The sequence below is a fragment of the Pseudopipra pipra genome, chromosome W (genome assembly GCF_036250125.1).
Source record: "Pseudopipra pipra isolate bDixPip1 chromosome W, bDixPip1.hap1, whole genome shotgun sequence".
Classification (NCBI taxonomy): Eukaryota; Metazoa; Chordata; class Aves; order Passeriformes; family Pipridae; genus Pseudopipra; species Pseudopipra pipra.
In genome coordinates, this window is record NC_087580.1 from 38,468,349 (window position 1) to 38,496,231 (window position 27,883).

General features: G+C 54.4%; 2 protein-coding genes across 2 annotated transcripts in view; one reads left to right on the forward strand and one right to left on the reverse strand.

Moving 5' to 3' along the window:
- Positions 1-3,239: 3,239 nt before the first annotated feature.
- Positions 3,240-27,883, reverse strand: part of LOC135404684 (zinc finger protein 721-like) — a 224,785-nt gene continuing 200,141 nt past the window's right edge. Inside the window, exon 6 of the mRNA XM_064639422.1 lies at positions 3,240-3,894. Within this exon, the coding sequence (XP_064495492.1) occupies positions 3,240-3,894 (655 nt within the window). The remainder of the gene's footprint in view (positions 3,895-27,883) is intronic.
- LOC135405484 (olfactory receptor 14J1-like) lies at positions 20,232-21,493 on the forward strand. The gene has a single exon (XM_064640185.1). The coding sequence runs from the start codon at positions 20,285-20,287 to the stop codon at positions 21,209-21,211; it is 927 nt and encodes a 308-aa protein (XP_064496255.1). The 5' UTR covers positions 20,232-20,284; the 3' UTR covers positions 21,212-21,493.

The window sequence follows — 27,883 nt, forward strand, 5'->3', positions numbered from 1 at the left end:
AAGATCCTGAGCTCAGGAGAACCTGACTGTGCTGGGGAATCAGAGCTTTCACCCTGGGAAATGAACTGCTCTGAAAGAGTGGGAAGAAACCAGGAACAAAGGCTGAGTTCAAATGCTCCAGAGTAAACAACTCCTTCCTCACCAAAAGGTCTGAGCTCCCCTTAACTCATCTCTCGACATCCATGGAAATAAAAGAGCCTGACCTTGAATCCAAGGGAAACAAATTCCAGGGCTTAAGCTGGAGCAAGGTGGGGGGGATGTGTCACTCCTCTATGACATCACATGCTCTCAGTGATGTCACATCCTTCCTGTGACATCACACCTACCTTATGACATCACATCCTCCCCATGACAGCACGTCCCCCCTATGACATCATGTCCTCCCCTGTGACATCACATCTGCCCTGTGACATCACATCCTCCCCAGGACATTGCATCCTTGTTGTGATATCAAGGCTCCTCTATGATGTCACATCCATCATATGACATCACATCTCTCCTGTGATACCATATCATCCCTGTGACGTCTCATCCTCCCCTGTGACATCACATTGTCCCTGTGGCATCACAGCTCTGCTGTGACATCACATCCTTCCTGTATCTTATATCATCCCCGTGACATCACACCTCCCTGTGACATCCCATGCTTGCCTGTGACATCGCATCCTCCCTGTGACATCACATCCTTCTTGTGACATCACATCTCCCTTGTGACATCACATTCTTTTTGCGACATTAAGGCCCCTCTATGACATCACATCCATCATATGACATCACACCTCTCCTACGATCTCCTATCATCCCTGTGACGTCACGTCCTCCGCATGCCATAAAAACTCCTTTATGATGTCACATTCCATCATATGACGTCACATCTCTAATGTGGTCTCATATAATCCCTGTGACATCACATCCTCCCTGTGACATCAGGTCCTCCCCTGTGACATCACACCCGTCCTGTGACATTACATCTTCCCCTATGACTTCACAATCATCATATAACATCACACCTCCACATGACATCACAGCTCCCCTATGACATCACATCTTTCTTGTGACATCACATCTCTCCTGTGATATCATATCATCCCTGTGATGTCACATCCTGCCCTGTGACATCATATCATCCCTGTGTCATCAAGGCTTCCCTATGATGTCACATCCATCATATGACATCACACATCTCCTGAGATATCATATCCTCCCTTTGACATCATGGCATGCCCTGTGAGATCACATCATCCCCATGACATCTCAGCCCCCCCGTGACATCACATCCTCCCTGTTACATCACATTCTTCTTGTGACATCACAGTTTGCATATGACATCACACCCCTCCTGTGACATCACATCTCCCATATGACATCACAACCATATGGCATCACATCTCTCTTATGACGTCACATCCATCATATGACATCACACCCTACCTGACACGTCGCACCTGCCCGTGACATCACATCCTTCATGTGACATCACATGTCCCCTATGACATCACAGCCACCATATGACATCACATCTCCCCTATGACAGCACGCCTACCTTGTGACATCACATCCTTCCTGTGACATCACATCTCCCCTATGAGGAGATGTGATATCCATCATATTCTGGGATAATGCAGGACCACATGAAATCAAAGGAATTCTGGGACACTGTCGAACCTCCTGCAACCAAGGGTTCCTGCTGACATGTGTGTCCTCCTGGAACCAAGGGAGCCCAGAGATATTTCTGAACCTCCCAGAATCCAGGGGCCATTGGGACCCTGCAGAACCTCCTGCATTCAAGTGCTCCTTGTGAAACTGCAGGCTCTCCTGGAACCCAAGGATTCCTGGAACACTGCAGAGCTCACGGAACCAAGGGGCCACTGACCCACTGCAGCTCCATCTGAAGCACAAGGGACCCTGGGACAGTGGGAAATTTCTGAGAATCCAAAGGGCATTTGGGGACTGCAGGGCCTCATGGAACTAAAGGAACCTTTGGAGACTGTGGAAGCTCATGGAATCAAGGGGCCATTGTGACATGTGGGGCCTCCTGGAAGCAAAGGAACCCTGAGAATTTTTATGGGAAAAAGTTAAGGCAGGAGCTGCTGCTCTCAGTTAATTCAGATCAACAAGGAGTGTTTTGGCCTTGACTGGTGTTTTCCATCCAGAGAGTGCTGTTTGCCAAAGTGGAAAACCACTTGGAATGCTCTGCATGGTAGCCTGTGTTTTTGTCTGGTGGCTGAACACAGCCAGGACATGAGGGGAGGGGAATGTGTGGGATCAGGGCACTGCTTTGGGGCCATGCTGGGAATTCCAGTGGACTAAAAGACAAAGCCCAGGCACTGCTTCCAAAGGAACCCCAATGAAAGGGGGACACCGGAAAGATGGGCGGACAAGTCCCACAATGGAACTCTGTGTGTGCAGCCTCATTTTCTCCTTCAGCACCCACAGGAGAGGGGGCAAAAAGTGGGGGTTGGGCCCCCAAAACTGTTCAGGTGGAAAATTGGAGACTGAGGGGACAATGGGAAAGTGGGAGGAACAGGGAGAAGGGTGGAAAAGGGGAGGTGGTCTGGCAGGCCTGATGGCCCCATGGGGGTCTTTGGGCACAGGGGAGTTGGCAATGGGTGGTGGCCCCCCTGAGCTCCCAACTTACTCTGGGGTTCTGGAGGCTGCTGGATCCAATCTCAGCCTTGGGACAACTGAAACAACAGTTTCAGTTTAGAGAAATTAGAGAGGTGTAAGTGAACCACTTTTGTCCCCAAGGTTTTAATGATGGCAAATCAAATCTATTGATTTATTAAGGGTTCCAAATGACCAGACAAAAGATCTTCATCAGAATTATTTACTGCACAATAGAAACACTAAAACTACCAGGAGTACAGGATAAGATAGGACAGTGTTCTACACTAAAGCAATTGTTGAAGCAATTCTACTCAAGCTGGCACAAAGCAATAATTCTTAATTGGAGATGGATGGGACTCCCACAGACCAATGCTTGTGAAGAGATCTCTGCTCTCAGCCTCCAGCAGTGACCTTGGGGGGTCCCCAGCCAAGGCAGGAATCTCCACACACCCCCCAAGAAGGGTTCTGTTGGAAGAACGTGCCTCTGTTAAAGGGGACTGGCCCTTTGTGGTGGAAAGGGATGGACTGACAGTCACTGGACTCCAGGGGTTGCCTCAACACCAGGGGCTTCATTAGGGGTGGAAGCAGCGGCCGAAGCTCTTCCTGCAGTCGGGGCACTGGTAGGGCTTCTCTTACTGGTGGGTCCGTTGGTGTTTGGTCAAGACACCGATCTGGGTGAATCTCTTCCCACACTCCCCGGTGTGGATGCGCCGGTGGGTGACAAGATGGGATTTCTCCTTGAACCGTTTCCCGCAGTCGGTGCAGCAGAAGGGCCTCTCATCCGTGTGCGTCCGCTCATGCGTGTAGAGATTCCCCCTGGTTGGAAACCTCTTCCCACATTCCAAGCACTTGTAGGGCCGTTCCCCAGTGTGGATGCGATGGTGTTTGCGGAGGGTGGAGCTATGACTGAAGCTCTTCCCACATTCCCTACACGTGTAAGGACATTCTCCAGTGTGGATGTGCTGGTGGGAATGAAGGTGAAAGCTCCGGTTGAAGCTCTTCCCACATTCCTCACATGTGTACGGCCGTTCCCCACTGTGGATGCGCTGGTGGGTGCGGAGGTGGTACCTCCGGCTGAAGCTCTTCCCACATTCCTCACACTTGTAGGGCCGTTCCCCGCTGTGGATGCGCTGGTGGGTGCGGAGGTGGTAGTTCTGGCTGAAGCTCTTCCCACATTCTCCACACGTGTAGGGACGTGCCCCAGTGTGCATGTCCTGGTGTCGGAGCACGTGAGAGCTCTGACTGAAGCTCTTCCCACATTCCAAGCACCTGAAGGGCTTCTCTCTGCTGGGAGGCTGATCAGGGACCACCAGCTCAGAGCTCTGGCTCAAGCTCCAGCCGCCTTCCTGGCACAGGCTGGTTCTTTCCTCCTCAGAGCACCCTGGGATGGCTTTGGAGCCCCTCCTGCGGGGGGATCTCCGGCCCTTTTCCTCCCCGCTGCCTTCCTGCACCGTGGAGCCCTTCAAAACGGCCTCTCCCACCAGGGTCTCACGGGGGGATTTGTCCTCCGGGCTCTCCGTCCTCAGCTCGGGGCCTGGGGCAGGAAGCAAGAAGGACAGGGAGGGGATTTGCCTCCGGCCCACAGGGAAGGCCAAGGACATCCCCCCAACTCCGGCCCCGGCAGGACGGCGGCGCCAGCGGGGTTGTCCTGCAGCCGGGGCCATGCTCGGCTGACAGAGCCAGCACAACACCCGCCCAAAGGGACACTGACTGCCTCCTCACCTGCCTGGGGGCCCAAGGCATCTTCCTCTTCCTCACAGCCTCCTCCTCCATCCGCCCAAGCTTTGGGAAGGACAAATCCTGATGGGGGGAAAACAAGGGCTGAGCGCATTGGCTTGGGGGTTCCTCCTGCCCAAGTCCATCTCTAGAACTCACCGGGCATCCTGTGATCATAAAAACCTCCAAAACACCAAGATTCAACCCAGAAAAACCCAAACCACCGAGATTCAGGCAAAAAACCCCTCAGAAACAGAAGGATGAACCCCTCCCCCTAAACTGCAAAAAGTTAAGATTCAGCCAAAAAATACTCCAAAATATGAAGATTCAGCTCAGAAAAAGGTGTTTAATTGGGAGGATGAGGGAAGTGAGGTCATTTCATGGGGACTTGATTGAGTTGCTATATGTTAATCAAAAGCTGTATTACTGTAGTGTAACTTAAAACTCTCCAGGGCTTTTCCTCGAGGTTCTCTGGCCCCCTACTAGTTCGGGGCTGTTTCTCCAAACCACCAAACCACGTGTGCCAAACACCCCGGTTGGTCAGTGCCGACTGGGGGAGCGGGCACTCGGTGAGGGGATGAGAAAACTGCACCGGGAGCTGGGTTGAAAGAGGCTTCAGCACCACTTCTGATGGCCCAGGGGCAGCATCTGGCTTCTCCCAAACAGAGAGAGGGCACTTGTTCCTCTGCAGGGAGTCAAAGGCAGGAGGGTGACTCCTGCTGCATGGATGGAATGGCAGAGGATCCCTTGGGTCCCAAAGATAGATCAGCACTTAGGGATACAAATTTCTCTGCAAAGTCTGCAGTCAGTCTCCTCTCCTCTGGAGAGGAGATTGTGGCCATGGATGGGATTGCAGAGGCTCCCTCAGGCCCCCAGAAGGAATCAGCAACCAGGAAGAGACACAAAATGCCCTCTAAAGAGTTCGGGGGAAGTGTCCTGAAGGGAGGATAAAGTGTCACCCCACCAGGGCAGGGCTGGCAAGTGGGAGGCTGCTCCAGGGGTCTGCAAGAGGCCTCGTGCTCTGCTCGGCCCCACCACTGCCTGGTACCAACACCCCTGGCTGCCCCCGGCCCTGGGCAGCTCTGCTGCCACAGGCTGTGCCCTCACCGTGGCCCTGCAATGGCCCTGCCTGTCCCTCACCCGTGGCCCTGCCCGTGGCCCTGTCCCTTGGCTCTCTCTCTGCCAGCTCAGTGTGGGGCACACGGGCTGGGGGTCCCTCCCAAGCCCCCCGGGCAGCCGGCGTTGGCTGGGGGGATGTGAGGGCTGGGCCTGCTCAGCACAGCCCCGGCCTCGTGCCCAGCGCCTCTTTCCTGACCCACACAAGACCTTCCCGGTCCCCCAGGGCTCCCCTGCTGCTGCCTCTGCTCCTGGCCCTGCCTTTGCTGCTCCCTTGGCTGGGGCAGCGGCTGCAGGGGGGGGATGGCAGCAGCTTCAGCTCCACGGCACTTCCTGGGGGGAGCTCAGCCTGGGGGGACGGGCAGGGACCTGATGGGGATGGACAGGGGCCCAGCAGGGACAGCCAGGGCCTGCAGGGGAAGGCACAGGGACAACCTGGCCCCCCACACTGCCAGGGTTGTCTCTGCTCCTCCTTGCAGGCTCCGTGGCCAGGCACAGTTTGTGTTCCTGGGTGCCCACCATCTCAGCACTTGGAGACGCTCAAATCAGTGCCCACAGCTCTGCAGCAAAGCCCCAGCTCACCTGGCACACAGGGGATGGACACAGCACCTGCTCAGGGATGGGCATTCACAGCTTCATCTGTTTTTTCCCACCACGGGGCTCTCCTTCCTCAGCAGCACCTCTGCCTTGCACTTATTCTCAGCCTCACCTCAGGGACAGCTCTGGGCTCACCTCCGCGCCACTTCTCAGCCTCACCTCAGGGCCTGGGCTCAAGGATAGGAACCTGCAGGGAGGGGACATCAGGTGCAAGCTGAGGGCTGCCTGCTTGCACTGGCCTCTGGGCGTCTTTCTCCTTCTACAACCAGCCCAGAACTCAGCCTGCTTTTCTAACACCACACATTTACAGACTAACCTTGGAGATAGATATGGATAGACATCTCTATCACCCTGGGGATAGAGCCTCAAGCATGTGCTGCCACAGGAATGGCAATCAGAGAACCACAGAATCAGCGGGGTTGGAAAAGACCTCCAAGATCATCAAGTCCAATCCTGGATCCAACCCCGCCGTGCTTCCCAGACCATGGCACTGATGCCACATCCACTCTCACCTCCAACACCTCCAGGGACACTGACTCCACCCCCTCCCTGCCCAGACCATTCCAAGGCCTGATTACTCTCTCAGCAAAAAATTCCTTCCCAATATCCAAACTAAACCTCCCCTGGCACAGCTCAAGACCCAGTCCTCTTGTCCTACTGCTGCTTCCTGGCACAACAGCCCCACCCCCACCTGGCTACAACCTCCTGGTAGGGACTTGTAGAGAGTGATGATTCATCCTGGGGACCTGAGGGACCCTCTGCAATCCCATCCATGGGGCACAATCTACTCTCCAGAGCTTGACTCACTGCAGACTTTGCAGGGAAATCTCTGCTCACAGCGGCATCCTGAGCCCAAGGTCAGTTTGTATCCCCAAGTGCTGATCCAATGGGTGCCCTGGGATTGGAGCCTGGGATCTAATTAACTTCTCCTGTGCTGCCAAACAGCAGGAGCTGTACGGCCAAGGGACAAACTGTGATCCCTGTCAGTGTCCATGGCCCCTGTCAGTGTCCTTCAGCGAAACTGGGAGGAGGAAATGAAGAAACTGGTTTGGAACTAAACTGGTGTTAAAGTGGGAAAAAGTTCGTTCCATGGAAATAAAACTTAGACGGTTTTTCCTGGGCTGAACAAGCTCATTCAGGGATGAAGGACTGGGACTTCTGTGGACACTTGTGCTGGTTTCTTTGGTCACTCGTGTTCCTTCAGAGAGCCCCTGGAAACACTCTGCTGTTCACTCCCAGTGCCACCAGTGCCTGGGTCCTGTCTGCAGCAGCAGATTGCAGAAGGAGAGGAGAAATGCTTTTCTGAGCCTCTGGGCTGGACACAGGCACAGCCTGACCCTGAACCCAAGGGAAACAAAGACAAATTCCACGGTTTTAGCTGGAGCAAGGGTGGAGGGGTTTCCTGAGGGCAGCACTAACCAGACTGTTTTGTGTGTGTGTGAGACAGGCAGAACCACAAATGCCTGCACAGCCCAGAGCAGTCAGTGTGGGGCTGTGCTTGCTGCTGCAGAGACCCCCAGGGAACAAACCCAGGCAATACTTTGGGTTTATTCCTTGCTCTGTGCCAATGGGAGTAGAATGTTCCACAGGAGCTCTGTCCCCCTCTGTGGCACCGGGTGGCTTGAAGCTGAAGGGGGGGGTGTCAAGTGCAAGTTCCCTTCTGAAGTGTGTGTCCCTAAGGAGGACACTTGCCTTGTTATTGCTTATTATGTGTAATATCTTATAGATATATCATACAACACCTAAGGATGGATTCTATAGAATATGTGCCATATATATGATACAGAATATATCTGATTATTGCTTTATCTGCCTGTCCAGACAGATATTGTGTATGCAGAGAGATTGTATTTGAGGGATATGTTCCTCTCAATACCCTGTGAGCTCCACTCTCAAGGCCAGCAAATTCCTGAAGCTCCCACTTCTGTGCCCTGCAGGTTTTGGCAGATTTGCAAGAGCAGGGGAATCATTCCCTGCAGCCCCTTTGCACTGTAGGAAATGGGAGCCCTGTGCACATCCTGCTGCCTCCAGATTCCATTCTGGGTGTGGGAACAACCCTGTGGGGAGCAAAGAAATGCCTCGTTCTGCAGGAGCTGGAGATGCTCAAGGGGCAGCAGGACCAAGTCAGGGGCCCAGGGGGCTTTGGGGTCCAGGAGGGTCCTGGGAGAGCTGGGGAGGAGCTTTGGGGATTGGGGGTACAGACCAGCACAGAGCAGGACAGACCAGTACAGACCAGTACCTCCTCACTGTTTCCCAGATCTCTCCTGGAGCAGGGCCACCTTGTTGTGGGACACCTGAGCCCCCCCAGTGCCCTCCCAGTACAGCCCAGTGCCCCCAGTACAGCCCACTGTGTTCCTGTCCCAGGGTGCCAGGTGATCCCTCTTTGAGGGGGGTTGGAAGTGATTTGAGGGGGGGTTGTGGGAGATTTGGGGGGGATCTGAAGAGTTTGGATGGGGATTTGGGGGTTTTGGGTACCTTTAGGGAAGTTAAAAGAGGTCTTGGGGACATTGGGGGGTCAGAGGTACCTATGGGGGGAGGGGATTAAAGGGGAAATGGAGGTTAGGAGACATTTGGGAGGGGTTAATGAGGCCTGGGCGGGCAGAGGAGGGGCTGCACCAAGAGCAGGTGAGTCTTGAGACCCCCCCTGGTGTCCCCAAGACCCTCTTGGTGTCCCCAGTTCCACCCCTGACACCCTGAGACCCCCCTGGTGTATCCAATGTTCCCAGGGACTTCCCAGAGCCCTAATTCCCCCCTAGGCACCCCCAATTCCACTGTCCCCAAACCCCTCCCCACTGTCCCCAAGGCCCATCCCTGATGTCCCCAACCCTCCATCTCACCCCAGGAGCCCCCCCGGACCCTCTGACCACAAAAACACCCCACTCATGCTACCAGAAAGACCAAGGGCATCTGGGGAAACATTGGGGACAGTTGGGGGGCTTTGTGGGGCCCTGGGTGATTACTGGGGGATACTGGGACACACTGGGGGGAACTGAGGGACACTGGGAGGGACTGGGGAGTTACTGGGAAATTACCAGGACACACGGGGAGACACTGGGAGGTTACTGGGCCATACTGGGGGTTACTGGGTGCTCACTGCAGGATCACTGGGCCATCCTGGGGGGCAGTGGGAGGTCACTGGGACACACTGGGTGGTCACTGAAGGGGTCACTGGAAAGTCACTGGGATATACTGGGGTCTAAGGATTCCCTTACCCGGATATGGTACATTTCCCCTCCCCCGGATTTTGGGGGCCATCCCTAGGACCCCTCCTCTTTGGGGCTGGGGGACCCCCTGGACCCACTGCTGGGCTTTAGGGGACCCCCCAAAATGCCCTCAAAACCCCTGACATCCCCCCCTCGACACATCAAAACCTTCTCAAGGTCCCCTCAAAGGCCCTCAGAGACCTCATCCCTCCCCAGTACCTTCTAAACCCTCTCAGTGACCCGCAAAACCCACCCGGGACCCCCCGAGTCCCCTTTAGGGACCCCCCAATCCCCCTCAGAGACCCTCAAAACCGTCTAAGACCCCGTAAACCCCCTAGAGACCCCAAAACTGCCTAAAAGGTCCCGCCAGGACCCCCAAACCCCCTCAGAGACCCCCAAACCCCACCTGGCACCCCCCAAATCTCCTCAGAAACCAAAACCCCCTCAGAGACCCCCAAACCCCTTCAGGAACCTTCAACCACGCCCTGAGTCCCCTCAGGACACCGAACTCCCTCAGGAACCCCTCAAAACCTCCTCGGTTATCCCCGAACCCCCCCGCTAAACCCTCCCGAGCCCCCCCGGGGGGACTCACAGCACTCAGAGCGAACCGCAGGCCGCGCCGCCATCACCGAGTCCCGGCTGCGCGCGCACCGCGCTCAGAGAACGCCGCCGCAGCCAATCAGCGCGCGCCCACGCCCCCGCAGCCCCGCCCCCGCCCCTGCCGCGTTGGCTGCCGGGAATCGGTGATGGCGGCGGGTCGGTCGGTGAGCTCTGAGTGCAGGCGGGGGGTGCGGGAGAGCGGGGTCTGGGGATCCCCTCGGGGGCTGCGGGGAGCGCGGCTGTGGGGGGAAAGGCTGGAGGGCTCGGGAGGGTTTAGCGCGGGGGGTTCGGAGGTTCGGAGGACCCTCTCGGGGGCCGCGGGGCCCGGAGGCCTCCCAAGAACCCGGAAATGGTGATTCGATTCCTGAGAAATTCCTTCGGAAAAAAAAATTCGAAACCACCCAACCAAAAAAAGAACCCTGAAAAAAGGAAAAGTGAGAAAAAGGTGAAGGAAAAACTGCAAGAGCTAGGATGATTTTATTGCTTTGCTTCAGTTTTTCCTTGGTCTCCTCCTTCTCAGATTCTTTGCTCCCTTCCTTTACAGAAAGCTCTTCTGCTGTTCTGTGGTTTTGGGGTCCCTTAGGGGCTTTTAGGGGTCCCTGAGGGGGTTTTTGGGGGCTCTGAGGAACTTCGGTGTCGCGAAGGGACTTAGGGGGGAGGTTGAAGGTCCCTGAAGGGGTTTGGGAATCCCTGAGGGAGTTTTGGAGTCTCCGAGGGAATTGGGAGGTCCTGGGGGGCTTTGGGGGTAGGGTCTTTGAAGGAATTTTGGAGGTTTCTAGGGGGATTTAGGGAGTCCCAGAGGGTTTTGAGGGTCCCTGAGGGGGTTTTTGGGGTCTTTGAAAGGGCCTGGGGGTCCCAGGTGGGTTTTGCAGGTCACTGAGAGGGCTTAGGGTGTCCTGGGGGGTAGATGAGGTCTCTGAGGGGATTTGGGGTGTTTTTGAGGAGGTTTTGTTGGGTCCAGAGGTGGATTTCTGAGGGGATTTCAGGGGTTTTGCGTGGATTTTATGGAGTCTCCGTGTCAGTCCTGTCTGGCCACGGCCAACTAAAACTCCTATGAGGGCATTTCCTGTCCCACTACAGCGCCTCTGCCAGCCCAGCGGACCAACCCCAGGGAAAGGGGATCCCAATTCCCCCCTCGAACCCCAGAGACCCCCAAAACTCAGCATACAGAGACTCAGCATACAAAGACACCCTTTAGGTGGGTTCAGGGGATCTCCCAGCCCTCAGGGGAGGGGTCCTGGGGGTGCCCACAAAAGTCCAGGGGGAGATGTACCACATCCGGATAAGGGGATCCCAGTGCCCCCAGTATATCCCAGTGACCTCCCAGTTACCCTCAGTATGACCCAGTAACCCCCTCAGTGACCACCCAGTGTATCCCAGTGACCTCCCACTGCCCCCCAGTATGGCCCAGTGATCCTGCAGTGAGCACCCAGTAACCCCCAGTATGGCCCAGTAACCTCCCAGTGTCTCCCTGTGTGTCCTGGTAATCCCCCAGTAACTCCCCAGTCCCTCCCAGTGTCCCTCAGTTCCCCCCAGTTGTCCCAGTATCCCCCAGTAATCACTCAGTGCCCCTCAAAGCCCCCCAACTGTCCCTAATGTGTCCCCAGATGCCCTTGGCCTTTCTGTGAGTGTGGGAGGCAGTGTGTTTTTGTGGTCAGAGGGTCCAGGGGGGCTCCTGGGGTGAGATGGAGGGTTGTGGCCATCAGGGATGGGTTTGGGGACAATGGGGACAGTGGGGAGGGGTTTGTGGACAGTGGAATTAGGGATGTCAAGGGGAGAGTTGGGGCCATGGGGAGGCCCTGGGGACATTGGAGACACCAGGGGGGTCTCGGGGTGTTAAGGGGGGAACTGGGGACACCAAGAGGGTCTTGGGGACACCAGAGGGACACTCTCAGGAATCACCGGCTCGTGGAGCTGCTCCTCCCCACCCAAGCCCCTTTAACCCCCCCTTAATGTCCCCAACCTCCATTTTTCCTTAAATCCCCTCCTCCCATAGATCCCTTTGATGCCCAAATGCCCTCCAAACCCATTTTAACTCCCCTAAATGCACCCAAAGATCCCCAAAACCACCCAAATCCCGATCCAACCACCCCCCAGATTGCCCATTTCTCCTTCAGCCCCCCCTCAAATCCTTTCCACCCACCCACCCACCCCCCCCAAAGAGGGATCACCCGGCACCCTGGGACAGGAACACAGTGGGCTGTACTGGGGGCACTGGGCTGTACTGGGAGGGCACTGGGGGGGCTCAGGTGTCCCACGACAATGTGGCCCAGCTCCAGGAGAGATCTGGGGAGCAGTGAGGAGGTACTGGTCTGTCCTGGTCTGTCCAGGTCTGTACTGGTCTGTACTGGTCTGTCCTGGTCTGTTCCCCCAATCCCCAAAGCCCCTCCCCAGCTCCCCCAGGATCCTCCCACACCCCAAAGCCCCCCAGGCCTCCCCAGGCCCCTGACTTGGTCCTGCTGCCCCTTGAGCATCTGCAGCTGCTGCAGAACCAGGCATTTCATCAGCAAATGTGCAGGTGACACCAAGCTGGGGGTGTGTTGATGTGCTGGAAGGCAGGAGGGCTCTGCAGAGGGACCTGGCCCAGCTGGATCCATGGGCTGATTGCAAGGGGATGAGGTTCCAGCAGGCCAAGGGCCGGGTCCTGCCCTTTGGCCACAAGAAGCCCCGTCAGCCCCCCGGGCTGGGGCCAGAGTGTCTGGAGAGCAGGCAGGCAGAAAGGGAGCTGGGAGTGTGGATGGACAGGAAGCTGAAGAGGAGGCAGAGTGTGGCCAGGTGGCCAAGAGGGCCAGTGGCTGGTGTCCTGTGTGAGGAAGAGTGTGTCAGCAGGAGCAGGGAAGTGATTGTTGGGCTGGAGTGAGCGCTGGTGAGGCCACCCCTGGAGTGCTGTGTCCAGCTCTGGGCCCCTGAGTTGAGGAAGGCCCTGGAGGGGCTGGAGCAGGTGCAGAGAAGAGCAGCGAGGCTGGGGAAGGGAGTGGAGCACAAGTGGTGTGAGGAGAGGCTGAGGGAGCTGGGGGTGTTGAGGCTGGAGAAGAGGAGGCTCAGGGGAGACCTCCTGACTGTCTGCAAGTCCCTGCCAGGAGGTTGGAGCCAGGTGGGGGTGGGGCTGTTGTGCCAGGAAGCAGCAGTAGGACAAGAGGGCTGGGTCTTGAGCTGTGCCAGGGGAGGTTTAGGTTGGATATTAGGAAGCAATTTTGTACAGAGAGAAGTGAAAAGAGCGGGTGGGACCCCCAAAGGGAGCTTGAGGGGCGGTGGGTCACCCCTAAAGGGAGCTGGGGGGAGCCGGGGTTTTGGGGGCTGATGGGAAAGGGGTGAGACAGGGGGTAAGAGGAGGGGGGAGAGCGGGAGTGGGATTGTTGGGGTGCCTCGGTGTCCCCATGCCTTGATCCCTGGAGTGTGGGGGAGGCTGAAGGGAGGGAGGAGCTTCAAGAGCCTGGAGAGGGGGGGCACGGAAAAGGGGAAGTCTGGACAGTGGGGACCCCTGGGATCCCCTAGGACAACAAAGTGCAGAACCTGGAGAGGGGGAATGTCTGGGAATGCGGCATCCAGAAGGCGAGAGTCAGAGGAGAAGGGACCCCTGGGACCCCCAACACTCCCAGCATCCCTAAGTGGGACCCCAAGCATCCCCAGAGGGGGGAAACCAGAGAAGGGGAACTCTTAGGAGAATTTTTTTGGGCTAATCTTCATATTTTAGAGTATTTTTTAGCTGAATGTCAACTTTTTGCGGGCAGGAGTCTTCTCACTATTTCTGAAGGGCTTTTGCCTGAATCTCGATGATTTGGGGTTTTCTGGACTTCATGTTGGTGTTTTGGAGGTTTTTATGGTCACAGGATGCCCGGTGAGTTCTAGAGATGGACTTGGGCAGGAGGAACCCCCAAGCCAACGCACTCAGCCCTTGTTTTCCCCCCATCAGGATTTGTCCTTCCCAAAGCTTGGGCAGATGGAGGAGGAGGCTGCGAGGAAGAGGAAGATGCCTTGGGCCCCCCAGGCAGGTGAGGAGGAAGTCAGTGTCCCTTTGGGCGGGTGTTGTGCTGGCTCTGTCAGCCGAGCATGGCCCCGGCTGCAGGACAACCCCGCTGGCGCCGCCGTCCTGCCGGGGCCGGAGTTGGGGGGATGTCCTTGGCCTTCCCTGTGGGCCGGAGGCAAATCCCCTCCCTGTCCTTCTTGCTTCCTGCCCCAGGCCCCGAGCTGAGGACGGAGAGCCCGGAGGACAAATCCCCCCGTGAGACCCTGGTGGGAGAGGCCGTTTTGAAGGGCTCCCTGGCGCAGGAAGGCAGCGGGGAGGAAAAGGGCCGGAGATCCCCCCACAGGAGGGGCTCCAAAGCCATCCCAGGGTGCTCTGAGGAGGAAAGAGCCAGCCAGTGCTGGGAAGGTGGCCGGAGCTTGAGCCAGAGCTCTGAGCTGGTGGTCCCTGATCAGCCTCTCAGCAGGGAGAAGCCCTTCAGGTGCTTGGAATGTGGGAAGAGCTTTAGGAAGAGCACCCATCTCCTCACCCACCAGCACATCCACACTGGGGCACGGCCCTATACATGTGGGAATTGTGGGAAGAACTTCAGTGACCGGTCCACCCTCCACACCCACCGTCGCATCCACACTGGGGAACGGCCCTACACGTGTGGGGAATGTGGGAAGAGCTTCAGTCAGAGCTCCAATCTCCGCACCCACCAGCGCATCCACACTGGGGAACGACCTTACAAGTGCTCGGAATGTGGGAAGAGGTTTCAGACCAGCTCCAGTCTCCTCCTGCATGAGCGGACGCACACGGATGAGAGGCCCTTCCGCTGCACCGAGTGCGGGAAGGGCTTCAAGCAGAACTCCCACCTCGTCACCCACCGGCACATCCACACTGGGGAGAGGCCCTACAAGTGTGGGGAGTGTGGGAAGAGCTTTACCCAGAACTCTACCTTGACCCAACACCAATGGACCCACCAGTAAGGGAAGCCCTACCAGTGCCCCGACTGCAGGAAGAGCTTCGGCCGCTGCTTCCACCCCAATGAACCCCTTGATGGTGAAGCAACCCCTGGAGTCCAGTGACTGTCAGTCCATCCCTTTCGACCACAAAGGGCCAGTCCCCTTTCCCAGGGGCAGTTTCTTCCAACAGATCCCTTCTTGGGGGGTGTGTGGAGATTCCTGCCTTGGCTGGGGACCCCCCAAGGTCACTGCTGGAGGCTGAGAGCAGAGATCTCCCCACGAGCATTGGTCTGGGGGAGTTCCATCCATCTCTAATTAAGAATTATTGCTTTTGTGCCAGCTTGAGTAGAATTGCTTCAACAATTGCTTTAGTGTAGAGTACTGTCCTATCTTATCCTGTACTCCTGGTAGTTTTAGTGTTTCTATTGTGCAGTAAATAATTGTGATGAAGATCTTTTGTCTGATCATTTGTAACCCTAAATAATTCATTTCTATAAATAGATTTTATTTTCCATCATTAAAACCTGGGGGACAAAACTGTTTCAGTCACACCTCTGTAGTTCCTCTAAACTGAAGCTGTTGTCATAATCCAAGGCTGAGATTGGATCCAGCAGTCCCCAGCACCCCACAGTAAATTGGGAGCTCAGGGGGGTCACCCCCCTTTGCCAACCCCGCTGTGCCCAAAGACCCCCATGGGACTGTCACACCTCCCCTGTGATATCACATCCTTGTTGTGACATCAAGGCTCCTCTGTGACATCACATCAATCCTATGACATCACATCTCCCCTGTGACATCACAGCCAGTCACATTCAGATCCATCCCAATGTTGGGGGTGTGTGTGAGACAGGCAGAAGCACAAATGCCTGCACAGCCCAGAGCAGTCAGTGTGGGGCTGTGCTTGCTGCTGCAGAGACCCCCAGGGAACAAACCCAGGCAGGAGTTTGGGGGACTGTGTGTGTGTCCCTAAGGAGGACACTTGCCTTATTATTGCTTATTATTTGTAATATCTTACAGATCTATCACACAACACCTAAGGATGGATTCTATAGAATATGTGCCATAGATATTTGGGTTGGGTCTGGCTGAGCTGCAGTTCAGTTCCCCACAGCAGCCCTCCCAGGGCTGGGCTTGGCATTGGCAGCTGGAAGGGGGTTGAGAACACCCCAGTGTTTTGGCCACTGCTGAGCACAGCACCAACACTGGGACATTCCTTCCTTAGCTGAGGGCAAGAGCCTGGCAGGGGACCCAAGTAGGCCAGCTGAGCCCAACTGACCCAAGGGACATTGCAGACCATGGGAGGTCAGCTCAGCTCTAAAAGCTGAGGCAGGGAGCAGGAGGGGGGCATTCATTGTCTGATGGCTGCCTGCTGAGGAACCGTCCCGCGGACCCAAGCCCTGCTCCTCGGGAGTGGCCGACCATGGCTGCTCATGGGAAGCAGAGAACAAATCCTGCTGTCTTTTGATTCTGCGTGTTCAAGCATTGCTTTACTTTTTGCTTTAAATAAACTGCCTTATCTCAACCCACCAGTTGTTTTTTTTCCCACCTTACTCTCTCCCCTGTCCCGCTGGGAAGGGGAGTGATAGAGCAGCTGGGAGGGCACCTGGTGTCCAGCCAAAGTCAACCCACCACACACCTGAACCCTTCCAGAGACTCCACCACCTCCCCGGACTACTCGTTCCAATGCCTGAACACTCCCTCAGTGGAAAAAGGTTTCTTTAATATCTAATATGAAGTTGCCCAATGCAATTTAAGGCCATTAAAGAATCATAGAATAGATTAGGTTGGAAAAGACCTGCAAGATCATCAAGTCCAACCCCTGATCCAACTCCAGTTACTATATCATGGCACTAAGGGCCACGTCCAATCTCTTTTTAAAAACCTCCAGGGATGGTGAATCCACCACTTCTCTGGGTAGGCCGTTCCAATGCCTGATAACCCTCTCTGTAAAGAATTTCTTCCTAACATCTAACCTAAACCTCCCCTGGCAGAGCTTGAGCCCATGTCCCCTTGTCCTATTGTTGGTTGCCTGGGAGAAGAGACCAACCCCCGCCTGGCTATAACCTCCCTTCAGGTAGTTGAAGAGAGTGATGAGGTCACCTCTAAGCCTTCTCTTCTCCAGACTAAACAACCCCAGCTCCCTCAGCCTCTCCTCATAGGACTTGTGCTCAAGTCCCTTCACCAGCCTCGTTGCTCTTCTCTGGACCCGCTCCAGCACCTCAATATCCTTCCTGAACTGAGGGATTTTCCTGCTTTGACAGTGTTTTGAGACAGTTCATTGTGCCCTTCAAGTCATTCCATGTGCACACACACACGCCACTCTCACCAGTGTCTGGCCCTCCAAAGAACACAAGCCCTGATGATTTGTAGCTCCCACTCCAGTGGTTGGCACTTGGACCTCCCTCCATACCCAGAGCTCAGAGCTCCCTTGTGCCAGAAAGTTTAAAGAGATTGCCAAGACAACCCTTGGAAAAAGGTGTCCCTCTGTGTTTCCTGGGAGAAGAGCACTCTATTGTCATCTTCCAAAACCTTGGAGAGGTCCCAGAGATCTCCCAGGAAGGAATTTGGGGCCTCAAGCACATGACCCATATATAGAGGCTGAGGACTCAGGGGTCAGTGGTGTGAAGATTGAGGACAGTAGAGGAGTAGCCTGAGAGGTCTGGAAGGGGGGTGTCAGAGCTGGTGGAGCTTTTCTTCCTGTCAGAAAACAGCCTAAGAAAGAACTAGTGCCACCAAGGGCAGCTGGGGTGGCCTAGACTGGTGACAAGAAGTCAGAAATTTCCCTCCAAGGTCATTGTTATGGTGCAATATGTCACAAAGCAGGAGTCTGGATGAGCCCAAGGCTTTGTGTGTGCAGGAAGAGCCAGGGAGGACGCAGAGATGTCAGTGCAGGAAGGTGCCAGCCAGGTGGGGCAGCCGGGGGGATGACGACAGCCTGCAGGGAAAGGGGCAGGGCATGGACACCGTAGGACAGCCTGGGCTGGAGAGGAGACAGGGATGGGGAGAAGCTGAAAGGCCCTGACAGAGCCACCTTCTGCAGGCCTTTGGCCAGGGCTGCTGTCTGTGCCCCTGATGCCAGGAGGAGGGGAGTGGCCCTTGCAGCCCTGGGGCCTCATGGCCTCCTTGTCCCTGCTCAGCAGCCTGGCAGGTGCCACCCCATGGTCCTGCCCTTGGCATTGCACATCCCACATCCCAGTGCCCCAGGAAGAGCCCTGAGGAATGAGGCAGGGACAGGATGTGCCTTCCCAGGGGCTGGGGGTCAGGGCTTGGCCCTTTGGATTAAAGAAACAAGTCAAGGTTTTTTCAGCATCAGAGCCACCTTTGCCTTGCTTGTCCATCCTTGTCATCACTGTCTGCAGTTTTCTGCTCTAACTGGAATCTGGGGACACTTTCACAGTCATGTCCCTCAGTGGGACCCATTAACAGTACAAGAAACTTCAGTATTTCATTTTGACTTCTTGAGAAGTTGTTTGAACTTACTCTCAGGGACTGAGTCTCATGTAAACAACATCAATCCCCCTGAGGGTCATGAAATGCCTGGGGCTGTTGCTGTGCTGCTGAGCTGGGCCGGGCTCCTGGCACACAGGGAGCTCCTGGCAAGCAAGAAGAGCTTCAAAGAGACAGCTCTGCTGGTGAGCAGCTCCTCTGCACAGCCCAGCAGGGCTGAGGGCACTGCCTGCAGCACCCAGGGAAGAAAAGCAAGGCAGAGAGAGGTCACACACAGCCTGGGCTGGGAGGGAAGTCGAGAGGAAGATCCACTGGAGGAGGAATCTTTCCAGGCTTCCTCACGGTGAGTCAGCATGAAGGGCAATGTGTCTGCAGTTGGTGCAAAGATCTCCTAACGCTGGCACATCCCACTCCCTGCTGCACCATCCCAGGCACATCCCAGCAGGGTTCCCTTCTCCCAGGGATGGCTTCAGGGTTGTGAAGCCGGGCTGTGCCACCCAGGCTGCCCCAAGCTGTCCTGCAGAGCAGGGTCCTGCAGCCCAGGGCTGTGCCGGGGCAGGAGCTCTGCCACTGCCAGGGGCAGCTCTCAGCCAGGCTGGGGAGCTCCCTCGGGGCTGGGCAGAGGCTGGGGGTGGAAAGAGCAAAGCCTGGCAGGGCAGGGCAGGTTTCTTCTGCTATCGAGTGAGAGTTTTGTGGGTCACAGGGCTGCTCACAGAACCAGAGCAACCCAGGATATTTTCCAGGGGATACTTCAAGGGGAAGGTGCAAGGAGGGATTTCTCTCAAGCTCTCAAGCCACATGCCTGGTGGTTTGTGTTCCAGAGAGAACTGTAAAGAGCTGTCCAGGGCTGAGAACAACTTGCTAGCACTGTTGGTGTCTGGGAGGTGGCACAGCTGGCTCAGGGTGATGCTGCCCTGAGTGCCCAGTGGGCTCTGCTCTGGCCTCTCCCAGCTGGACCCTCCCTGTGCGTTTCCTTGGTTCTCAGCTTGCCCCTGGTCCTGAGGTTGTTCCCTCCTTCTCTCAGTCAGGCTCACTGGGAGGGGAGTTCAAGCTACACAGTCCAACACTGATCCCGGGATTCCCCTATGGCAGGTGTGTCCCTGGGAATGAGACATTCCACTTGTCCTCTGCCCTGTGGGCTGTGGGCAGTGAAGTCTGTGGGCCTGGGTAAGGAGCTCTTTTTCCCTCAATCAGACCCCGTCATTAGGACACTTGGCTCTTTTCTGAGGTGTCCTTCCAAGCTGGGAGCTGCCCTGGAGAATGCAAATCATCCTCCCAGCACAGCTGTGTTCTCTGAAAGCCCCAGTAAAGAGGGGCAGAGATGCTGTGCCCGTGCCAGGAGATGCTGTTGGGTTGGGGAGATGAGCAACAGGTGTCCTTGGCTCCAAGTGGGTGCTGAGCCCTTGAGACAGGCTGAGACCTTGAGGGGTCTGGGATGGATCCCTCTGCTCTCAACAGTGTCTGGTGGCTTTTCAGACCCAAATGGGAGTGTCATCAATGTCCATCTCAGGAAGAAGCAAAGCCAGGGCAGTTGGGAACAAGAGAAAGGGACAGAGCAGCTCCCCTCACTCTGCACTAAGCCCCAGACAATCCTCCTGCCGGGCAGGACCTGCTCTGTTCTCCCAGAGTGCATCAGAAGTGCTGAGGGGTTTTGACATCCAGGAACACTCCACAGCAGAGATGAGGGAATTGGAAAAAAAAATAAATAAAATGAAACAAACCTGTGACACTGCCTTCTGCTGTCCTGGTTTTTCTCAGAAACTGGGAGTGCAGTGGGAGCAGTTTCATCTGACACAGCTGAACATCAGGATGGGCCCCTTTGCCCACCATGCCCATGACCCCACTGGTGCAGAGCAGGGCTGAGCCCTCACAACCAGTGGGCAGAGGGTCTGCTCCTCATGGAAGATGTAGTGAGCCCCGAGCAGGGCTCCAGCCATAGAGCTGAAGGAGAGACTCCTAGAAAAGGAAAACCAACGGAGCAGTGAGAGGGGTGTTGGAAAGCAGCTTTGATTTTTCTTAGAATGTTCTGCCCTAACTTGTCACTGTTATTTCTGACATGAACAGGTCCCCATGGCTAGAGGCAGCAAATGTCCAACAGCAGCTCCCTCACCCAGTTCCTCCTCCTGGCATTTGCAGACAGGAGGGAGCTGCAGCTCCTGCACTTCTGGCTCTTCCTGGCCATCTCCCTGGCTGCCCTCCTGGCCAACGGCCTCATCCTCAGCGCCGTAGCCTGTGACCACCACCTGCACACACCCATGGGCTTCTTCCTGCTCAACCTCTCCCTCACAGACCTGGGCTGCATCTGCACCACTGTCCCCAAAGCCATGCACAATTCCCTCTGGGACACCACAACCATCTCCTACATGGGATGTGCTGCACAGCTCTTTTTCTTTGTCTTTTTCATCTCAGCAGAGTTTTCCCTCCTCACCACCATGTGCTACGACCGCTACGTTGCCATCTGCAAACCCCTGCACTACGGGACCCTCCTGGGCAGCAGAGCTTGTGCCCACATGGCAGCAGCTGCCTGGGCCACTGGGTTTCTCAATGCTTTGCTGCACACAGCCAGTACATTTTCCCTGCCCCTGTGCCAGGGCAATGCCCTGGGCCAGTTCTTCTGTGAAATCCCTGCCATCCTCAAGCTCTCCTGCTCACACTCAGGCTACCTCAGGGAAATTAGCCTTCTTGCAGTTTGTGGTTTTCTGTTTTTAGTGTGCTTTGTTTTCATTGTTTTCTCCTATGTGCAGATCTTCAGGGCTGTGCTGAGGATCCCCTCTCAGCAGGGACGGCACAAAGCCTTTTCCACGTGCCTCCCTCACCTGGCCGTGGTCTCCCTGTTTCTCAGCACTGGCATATTTTCCTACTTGAAGCCCCCCTCCATCTCCTCCCCATCCCTGGACCTTGTGGTGGCAGTTCTGTACTCGGTGGTGCCTCCAGCACTGAACCCCCTCATCTACAGCCTGAGGAACCAGGAGTTCAAGGATGCCCTAAGGAAAATGAAGACTACATGTTTTTGAGACACAATAAACTGCCTCTTTTCTTCTGCAGAACACTCATTGTGTAACACATTTTGGGCCCAGCCTGCCTTGCTAAGCTTTTGATAGTGTTTGGGACGGGGGCCTTCCCTGTTTTTTTCCTCTGTTCATGTCATTAACACTGAAATTTTATTCTTCGTCCCATATACAATTCACTCTCTACCTCTTTTTTTTCACCCACAAAGTATAGAAATCAGAAATAATGTTCTGTGTGCATTTAAACAAAATAAAAGTTTGTGCAGCAAGGTATTTGTCAAACATTCTCCCTGTGTTAGTTTGTACATGAGGAATCACAATCTCTGGAATCACTGCCAGGGAGCACCAGAACTGGGTCTGTTCAGAGCTGCTCTCTTTGCACTCCCACCCTCTCCTTTCCTGTCCGTGCCCAAGGCCTGAGTGCTCTGGCAGCTCAGTCACTGTCCTGCTGTGGGTCAGGCCTGTGAGCACAGGCAGGGACAGGCCCTGGGCACTGCTGGGACAGGGCTGGGCTCCACAACAGCAGTTCCAGCAGCAAAGGGGTTCCCCTCCAAGCACTTCCTGAAGGCTGAGGTCTTTTCCCAACACTGGCATCGAGAAGAACTCCAAGGAATAGACTCTCCAAAGTCTTGTTGCTTTGCTTGTTTCTCTATGGAGACAGTGCAGTGAGGTCAGGGACCCACTGGGACTTCAGGGACTGAAGGCTGGTTCAGATGTTGTGTGTTGGTGGCCGATGGCCAATGGAGGTGACAAATGATCTCCAAGTCACCTGCCTGGGGCTCTGCAGCTTGTGAGGGCTCTGATGGCAGGTGAGGACTTGTCTGTAGGAACTCAGGAAGTGCAGGAGAGCACAGAGGATCTGCAGGGACAGCCCATCCCATCCAGTCAGCAGGGAATGGAGCCCTGGAGCAAAATCCTGCCCAGGGTGGAGTCACCCAGAGATAAAGTACTGAATCTTGCTGTGAAGTGTCAAATAGAGCTCTGCAAGCCCAGAGGACACAGCAGGTACAGGGAAAACTCTTGCAAGTGACTTCTCTTGACCTCAGTGAACTTCCACAGGTCGATCAAGAGCAGCCCCCAAAGCCATGTCCCAGCTCTGGAACAAGGCAGGACCCCTCTGAGCCCCCTCCATGGCCACACAGGAGCGTCTGTGGGAGGTGGTCAGTGACAGGGAGCACCATCAGCTGGCTCTGCCTCCCAGCTTGTCCAGCACAGCCAAAGGCTCTGAGATGTCTCAGGGTTCCTTTGGTTCCATGAGGCCCTGCAGTGTCACAGTGGCCCCTTGAGTCCATGAGGTTCCTCAGTGTCAGAACAGTCCCTTGGTTCCATGAGCTTCCAAAATGTCTCAGGGTTCTTTTTCTTCCATGAGGCCCCACATGTCAAAATGGCCCCTTGGTTCCACCACATTTCAGTGTCCCTGTGTTCCTTTGTTTCCAAAGGCCCTGCAGTGCCACAATGGACGTTTTGTTCCATGAGCTTCCAAAATGTCTCAGGGTTCCTTTTTTTCCATGAGGCCCCGCATGTCCCTTGGTTCCATGAGATTCCACAATTTCCCTGTGTTCTTTTGGATCCATAAGGCCCTGTAGTGTCACAACTGCCCCTCGATTCCATGAAGTCCCACAGTGTCCCTGGATTCCTTTTCTTCCATGAGGTTCCCCAGTGTCACAATGGCCTCTTGATTCCATGAAATTCCACTGTGGCCCAGGGTTTCTTTGTTTCCAAGAGGCCCTGCAGTGCCACAATGGCCTTCTGATTCCATGGGTTTCTTCAGTGTCACAATGGCCCCTTTATTTCAGGAGGTTGCCCATTGGCCCTGGGTTCCTTTGGCTCCATGGGGCCCTGGAGTGTCCCAGTGGCCTCTTGATTCCAAGGGTTTCCCCAGTGTCACAATGGCCCCATAATTCCATGAGGTTCTGCAGTTTCACAGTGGCTCCTTGATTCCATGAGGTTGCACAGTGTTATCACAAAGCTGAGCCCATCCTGATGAAAGTTCTGAGGAGGTTGGGAAGAACTGGGACAAAAGAGAAGGAAAACTGGGGAAGGAAAGAGGGGCTTGATCAACAGAGAGGAAGGATTTTGATGAGGTAAAACCAGGTTCAGAGAATGCTGAGGGTGCTGAAACAATGACTGGGCAAACACAACTGTTAGGCCGTTACTCTCTTTGTAACCTGAAGCCCCAACACTACCTAAAAGTGCTGCCCCTCCCATGGAAAGGAATCCACTGCTCTAATTCCAACCCAGAAAAAGCCCAATCCCAGAACTCCAGACTCTTATTTGTCCTCCAATGCCCACCCCATTCCCAAACCTGTATTACCTGGATGAAAAGCCAAGCTTTAATCCTGATCCAGCCCAACAAGCTCTTCTCCTAATCATGAACTGCCAGCAGAACAACAAACCTCCCAAAGTTCTGCCTAATCCCAACTCTGAGCTCTAAACCCCAAGCCCTGACCATTAAGCACCACCACAGCCCTTGGGAGCAGGGCAAGGACCTGCAGGGCCCAGAGCAGGCCCAGGGGGTTGGCAGAGGAATGGGAGGTGACCTGGATCTGCTCAGCTCTGCAGTGACCCCCAGGAGAAGGGCCTGGGCTCTGGGAGGGATGTCCTGTGGCACAGGGGCTCAGGATCCAAGTTAATAAGGCCAAGTGCACATGGCAACAACCAGAGCTGGTGCAGAGACATCAGGGAGGGTCTAGAAATGCTGCTGGGAGGGGGGTGGGAAAGCAGGAGGGGTGTGTGCAGCCTGCAAGGCCAGAGCAGCAGCAGGGCCAGGCCAGGCCAGCCTGCAGGAGAGATGGCCAAGGGCTCTGGCAGGGCTGCAAGGCCCAAAGGCACCCAGGCCTTTGTCCCCTTGCCTCTGGCAGCTGCCTCTGCCACTCAGGCCACCACAAGCAACTTGCCTGGCAGGTTCTGCCCTTGGTTTCTGCCTCGCCCCTCCCTCAGGAGCCTGGCAGGGGTTGCCCAGTTTTGGGCCTTTGTTGTTCCTCCCCCTCCCATCCCAGTGCCCCCCAAACAGCCCTGAGCCAGCCGGGAGGGACAGGATCTGCTGGGCCAGGGCCTGGGGCTCAGGCCTTGGCCTTTGTGCTCCACAAAACCAAGGCAGGCTTTGCTCAGCATTGCAGGGGCCTGCCCAGAGCCTTTGTCTGCCTGCACTCCTGGCCTCCAAGGAGCTGCTCCAAGGAGTCCCTGGGGAGGCTTTGGCAGTGCCTGCCCTCAGTGGGGCCCAGCAATGCTTCAAGGCACTTGGAGTTTGGCTTCTGACTTCTTCAGCAGCTGCTTCAATCTTCTCTCAGTACCTCAGGATCATGGGCTGGGCTGCAAAAACACCGTGGGGCTCATTAAAATGCAGAAATCCCTCAGGATCTCTTTGTCTTCCTTTAATTGTCTTCAAGGCAATTTCAAAACAAGTCTTCAAAGTTTTTACTTTTTTTTTTAAATTCAATGATGGATATTTTGTAGTTCAAAGAAGAGGTGACAGAGGTGTTCTCCAAGTGATCTTGATGCTGAGTGTGCCCTTTCGGAGATCCACACTGACCATGTAGGATCAACCTTGCTCCTCATCCCCCAACCTCACCAGTTCTGCCATGGCCCATCTTGGACTGACAGCTGATGCAACTCCAAACACACTGTGGGACCCATTAAAACACTGAAAAACAAATTATTTTCATTCCTTTAATTGTCTTCAAGTCTTCAAGACTTCTAGAGCTAATTGGAGTTGTTTTGTAGTTTAGCTAAGGAGGAAGATTTTAAAGTGCAAGTCATGAAAAAAATATATTTTTTGATGAAAGGGAATGATTTACACAGAGCCTTGGTATGCAAGAGGGTCAGGGCACAAAAGAATTGGATCCAAAGATAAGGGGACAAAAGACATTACTAGCACTGAATCATTGACCAATTGAACAGTTATCAGGTGATTCAATAGCATTTGCTACAATTTTAACAGTGACTGAATTATAGATTCACAAGAACAACATTCCCACCACAGTCAATTCACACCCACACCCAGGCAGAGATGTGTGCACACATCAAGAGCTGGGTGTGGAAAGGCCCCACTCCCAAATTCTCCTTGTTGTCAGGGAAACACTCCCCCAAATCCCTTTGTGTTTTCCACCAGACCAGGGTCACAGCTGGAGGAGTGTTTATGGAGGGAGATCAGAATTGTCCTGGGCACCAGTGAGGGTCTTTGGAGTGTTGGAGGGTTCCCGAGCTGGGAGAGGCTGCCAGAGGTGTCCCACTGAGAGGGAGGTGCTGGGGAGCTGCCAGGGCCTCCCTCAGCCCCGCTGGTTGTGGGCTCACAAGGTGACTGGCTTTAGTTATCTGCTGAATTTCCATCCTGGTGTCAGGAATGACTGGAGTTTCCAAACTATTTGGAAATTCCATCCGAACAGTTCCATTTTGGTTATGATTCAGGCAGGGAATATTCCACGGTTTTCAGGGGATGACTCCTTATCCTGTGTTCCCCAGCTCTTACACCCATCCCAGTCAGCTGGATGGTTTATTGACAATGTGTCCCAAGGGGCAGCACCTCCGATGCCATAGAAACCCCTCCCCTGGATTAGGAAACCTTTGGAATTCAGGAGGTGTTCCAGTGGAGCATGAAAATGAACAGCAATTTTCCTAAAGCCCAGACCCCAGCAGAACAAAGCCAGGCCCCCTCAGTGTCAGAGCAAAGGTCCCCCATCCCTGTGTCCCTGTGGCCGCTGAGGCGGCAGCGCAGGCCCGAGGCGGTGCCGGGTCCCGGTGCAGCCGGGGCAGAGCGGCGGCTGCGCGAGCGGCAACCCCGGCGGTGAGTGCGGCAGCCCCGTGGGAGCGGCGGCTCCGGGCACAGACGCCGGCGGCAGCCGCTGTGGCTCCTGGAACCGAGTGGCCATTGGGACACTGCAGGGCCTGCTGGAATCCAGGGGCCGGTGGGACACTGGGGAGCCTCTTGGAGCCAAGGGAACCCTGGGATATTCAGGAACATTGTGGAATCAAGGAGCCATTGTGACGCCGCAGGCCCCCATGGAACTAAAGGAACCCTGAGAGTTTTTGCAACCTCATGGAATCAAGGGGCTGTTTCTGGCAAGATGCTCTGCTTTGATAATACCTAAAAATAGTCAGAGATTGCAAACAATGCACACTCTCTGTGATGAGTTACTGCTGGTGTCAAGGTGCTGTTTTTAATGTTGAATTATTCTAAACTCAAAATGCTTCATGAAAGTTCAAACACACATCCTGCTTTCTGAAGCAGGATTTGACAGATAAGCTGCTCCCTGGCCTGCAAATATGTCTGGCAGTCAAACCCTTGATAACTATAAAAGCCCCGTCCAACTGTCATGTGGCAGATTGTTCCCCAGACTTCCTTGAAGTGTGTGGAGTTTCTGCCATGAAGCAGGGACAGCTCTTCATGGTCACTGCCCAGGGGTTGGCCGGAAGAAAAAAGAATTACCCCCTGTCCTTGTGGGGTGAGTTACCTCAATCTCTGCTTCAGGATTGTTTCTTTTTGCTGGCTTTGATCCAATTGCTTTAATAGAGTTACTTTGATAGACTCCACTGTCCTATCTTACACTATACTACTAGGGGTTTTTGGCTTTTATAATTTGAAGTAAATAATTCTCTTTAAGGTCTTTCATCTGTTCACTTTTCTGATCAATTTTTTGTTCATTTGTCATAATAAATCATTGTTTTTATAGAAATATTTCTGATTTGCCATCACTAAAACCTGCAGGACAAAGTGATTGAATCACACCTCTATAATTCCTTCAACTGAAACCAAAATCTGAGCCTGAGACTGGATCCAGCCCCCCCCAGGCTCCTCTCTGAGAAGGAATTTAGAAAGCAAGGGGGTCCTTTGTGCACCTCGTAGCTCAACGAGTTTAGCACAGAATCCCCCTGCACACACACAAACACACAGGCATGGGAATCTACACACACACTCCTGTTCATCCCTACACAGACATAACCCAGACAGACTCGCAGGGGAACTCCACACACCATTCCCACATCACAACATGAGAACCATTAGAAAAACATAAAATATGTACAGCAACCATCACTGCACTGCAGCATTCACAGGATGTGACACCTGTGTCCACTTCTGAAATGTTACAGCCATTCTACACAACCTTTATTTCCTGTCAGCTGAGTATTCTATCAGTTGCATTCTAAGATGAAACTCCAGGCAGATGAACAGCTGAACTTGTTCCACATTTAAACGCTGTTGCACATTTTTAAATGGAGAAAGGGAAACTGCTAAGTGTTCAGATGAATGAAACACAGTGAGCCACAAAAGGCAAAAGTACATAGTGTGCAGCAGCTTTGTGGAGTTACAGATCTGCTCAATTTTTTATGTTTGGCATTCAGAGACCATGTTTACATTTATTAAACTACTCTTGTTCTGCCCCCTCACCCCTTTTTTGGAGTGTTTCAATTGCCTTTCCTTCTTCCAACAGCTGTGACAACTGTTAAAACAATCAGTAAAATTAAGTCCCCTCTATAATCCTTTAGTCAACGTTACATTTTAATCAGAGGTTGAGGAAGATTTCCTGTTACAAGTGCACTGATTCATTTAAAATTATTAAACTGACACATATGTCAAAATGAGCAGAAACATTTATTGCATCTGTTAGCTCATTCACTATTAGTAGTTATTAGTGCTATGTTATTGTTGAAAGAGCAAAAATTCAAGACTGCAGCTGGCTT

What these genes read in the sequence shown, in the direction of transcription:
- LOC135405484 (XM_064640185.1), top strand. Translation starts at nt 20,285, where the DNA reads ATGTCCAACAGCAGCTCCCTCACCCAGTTCCTCCTCCTGGCATTTGCA.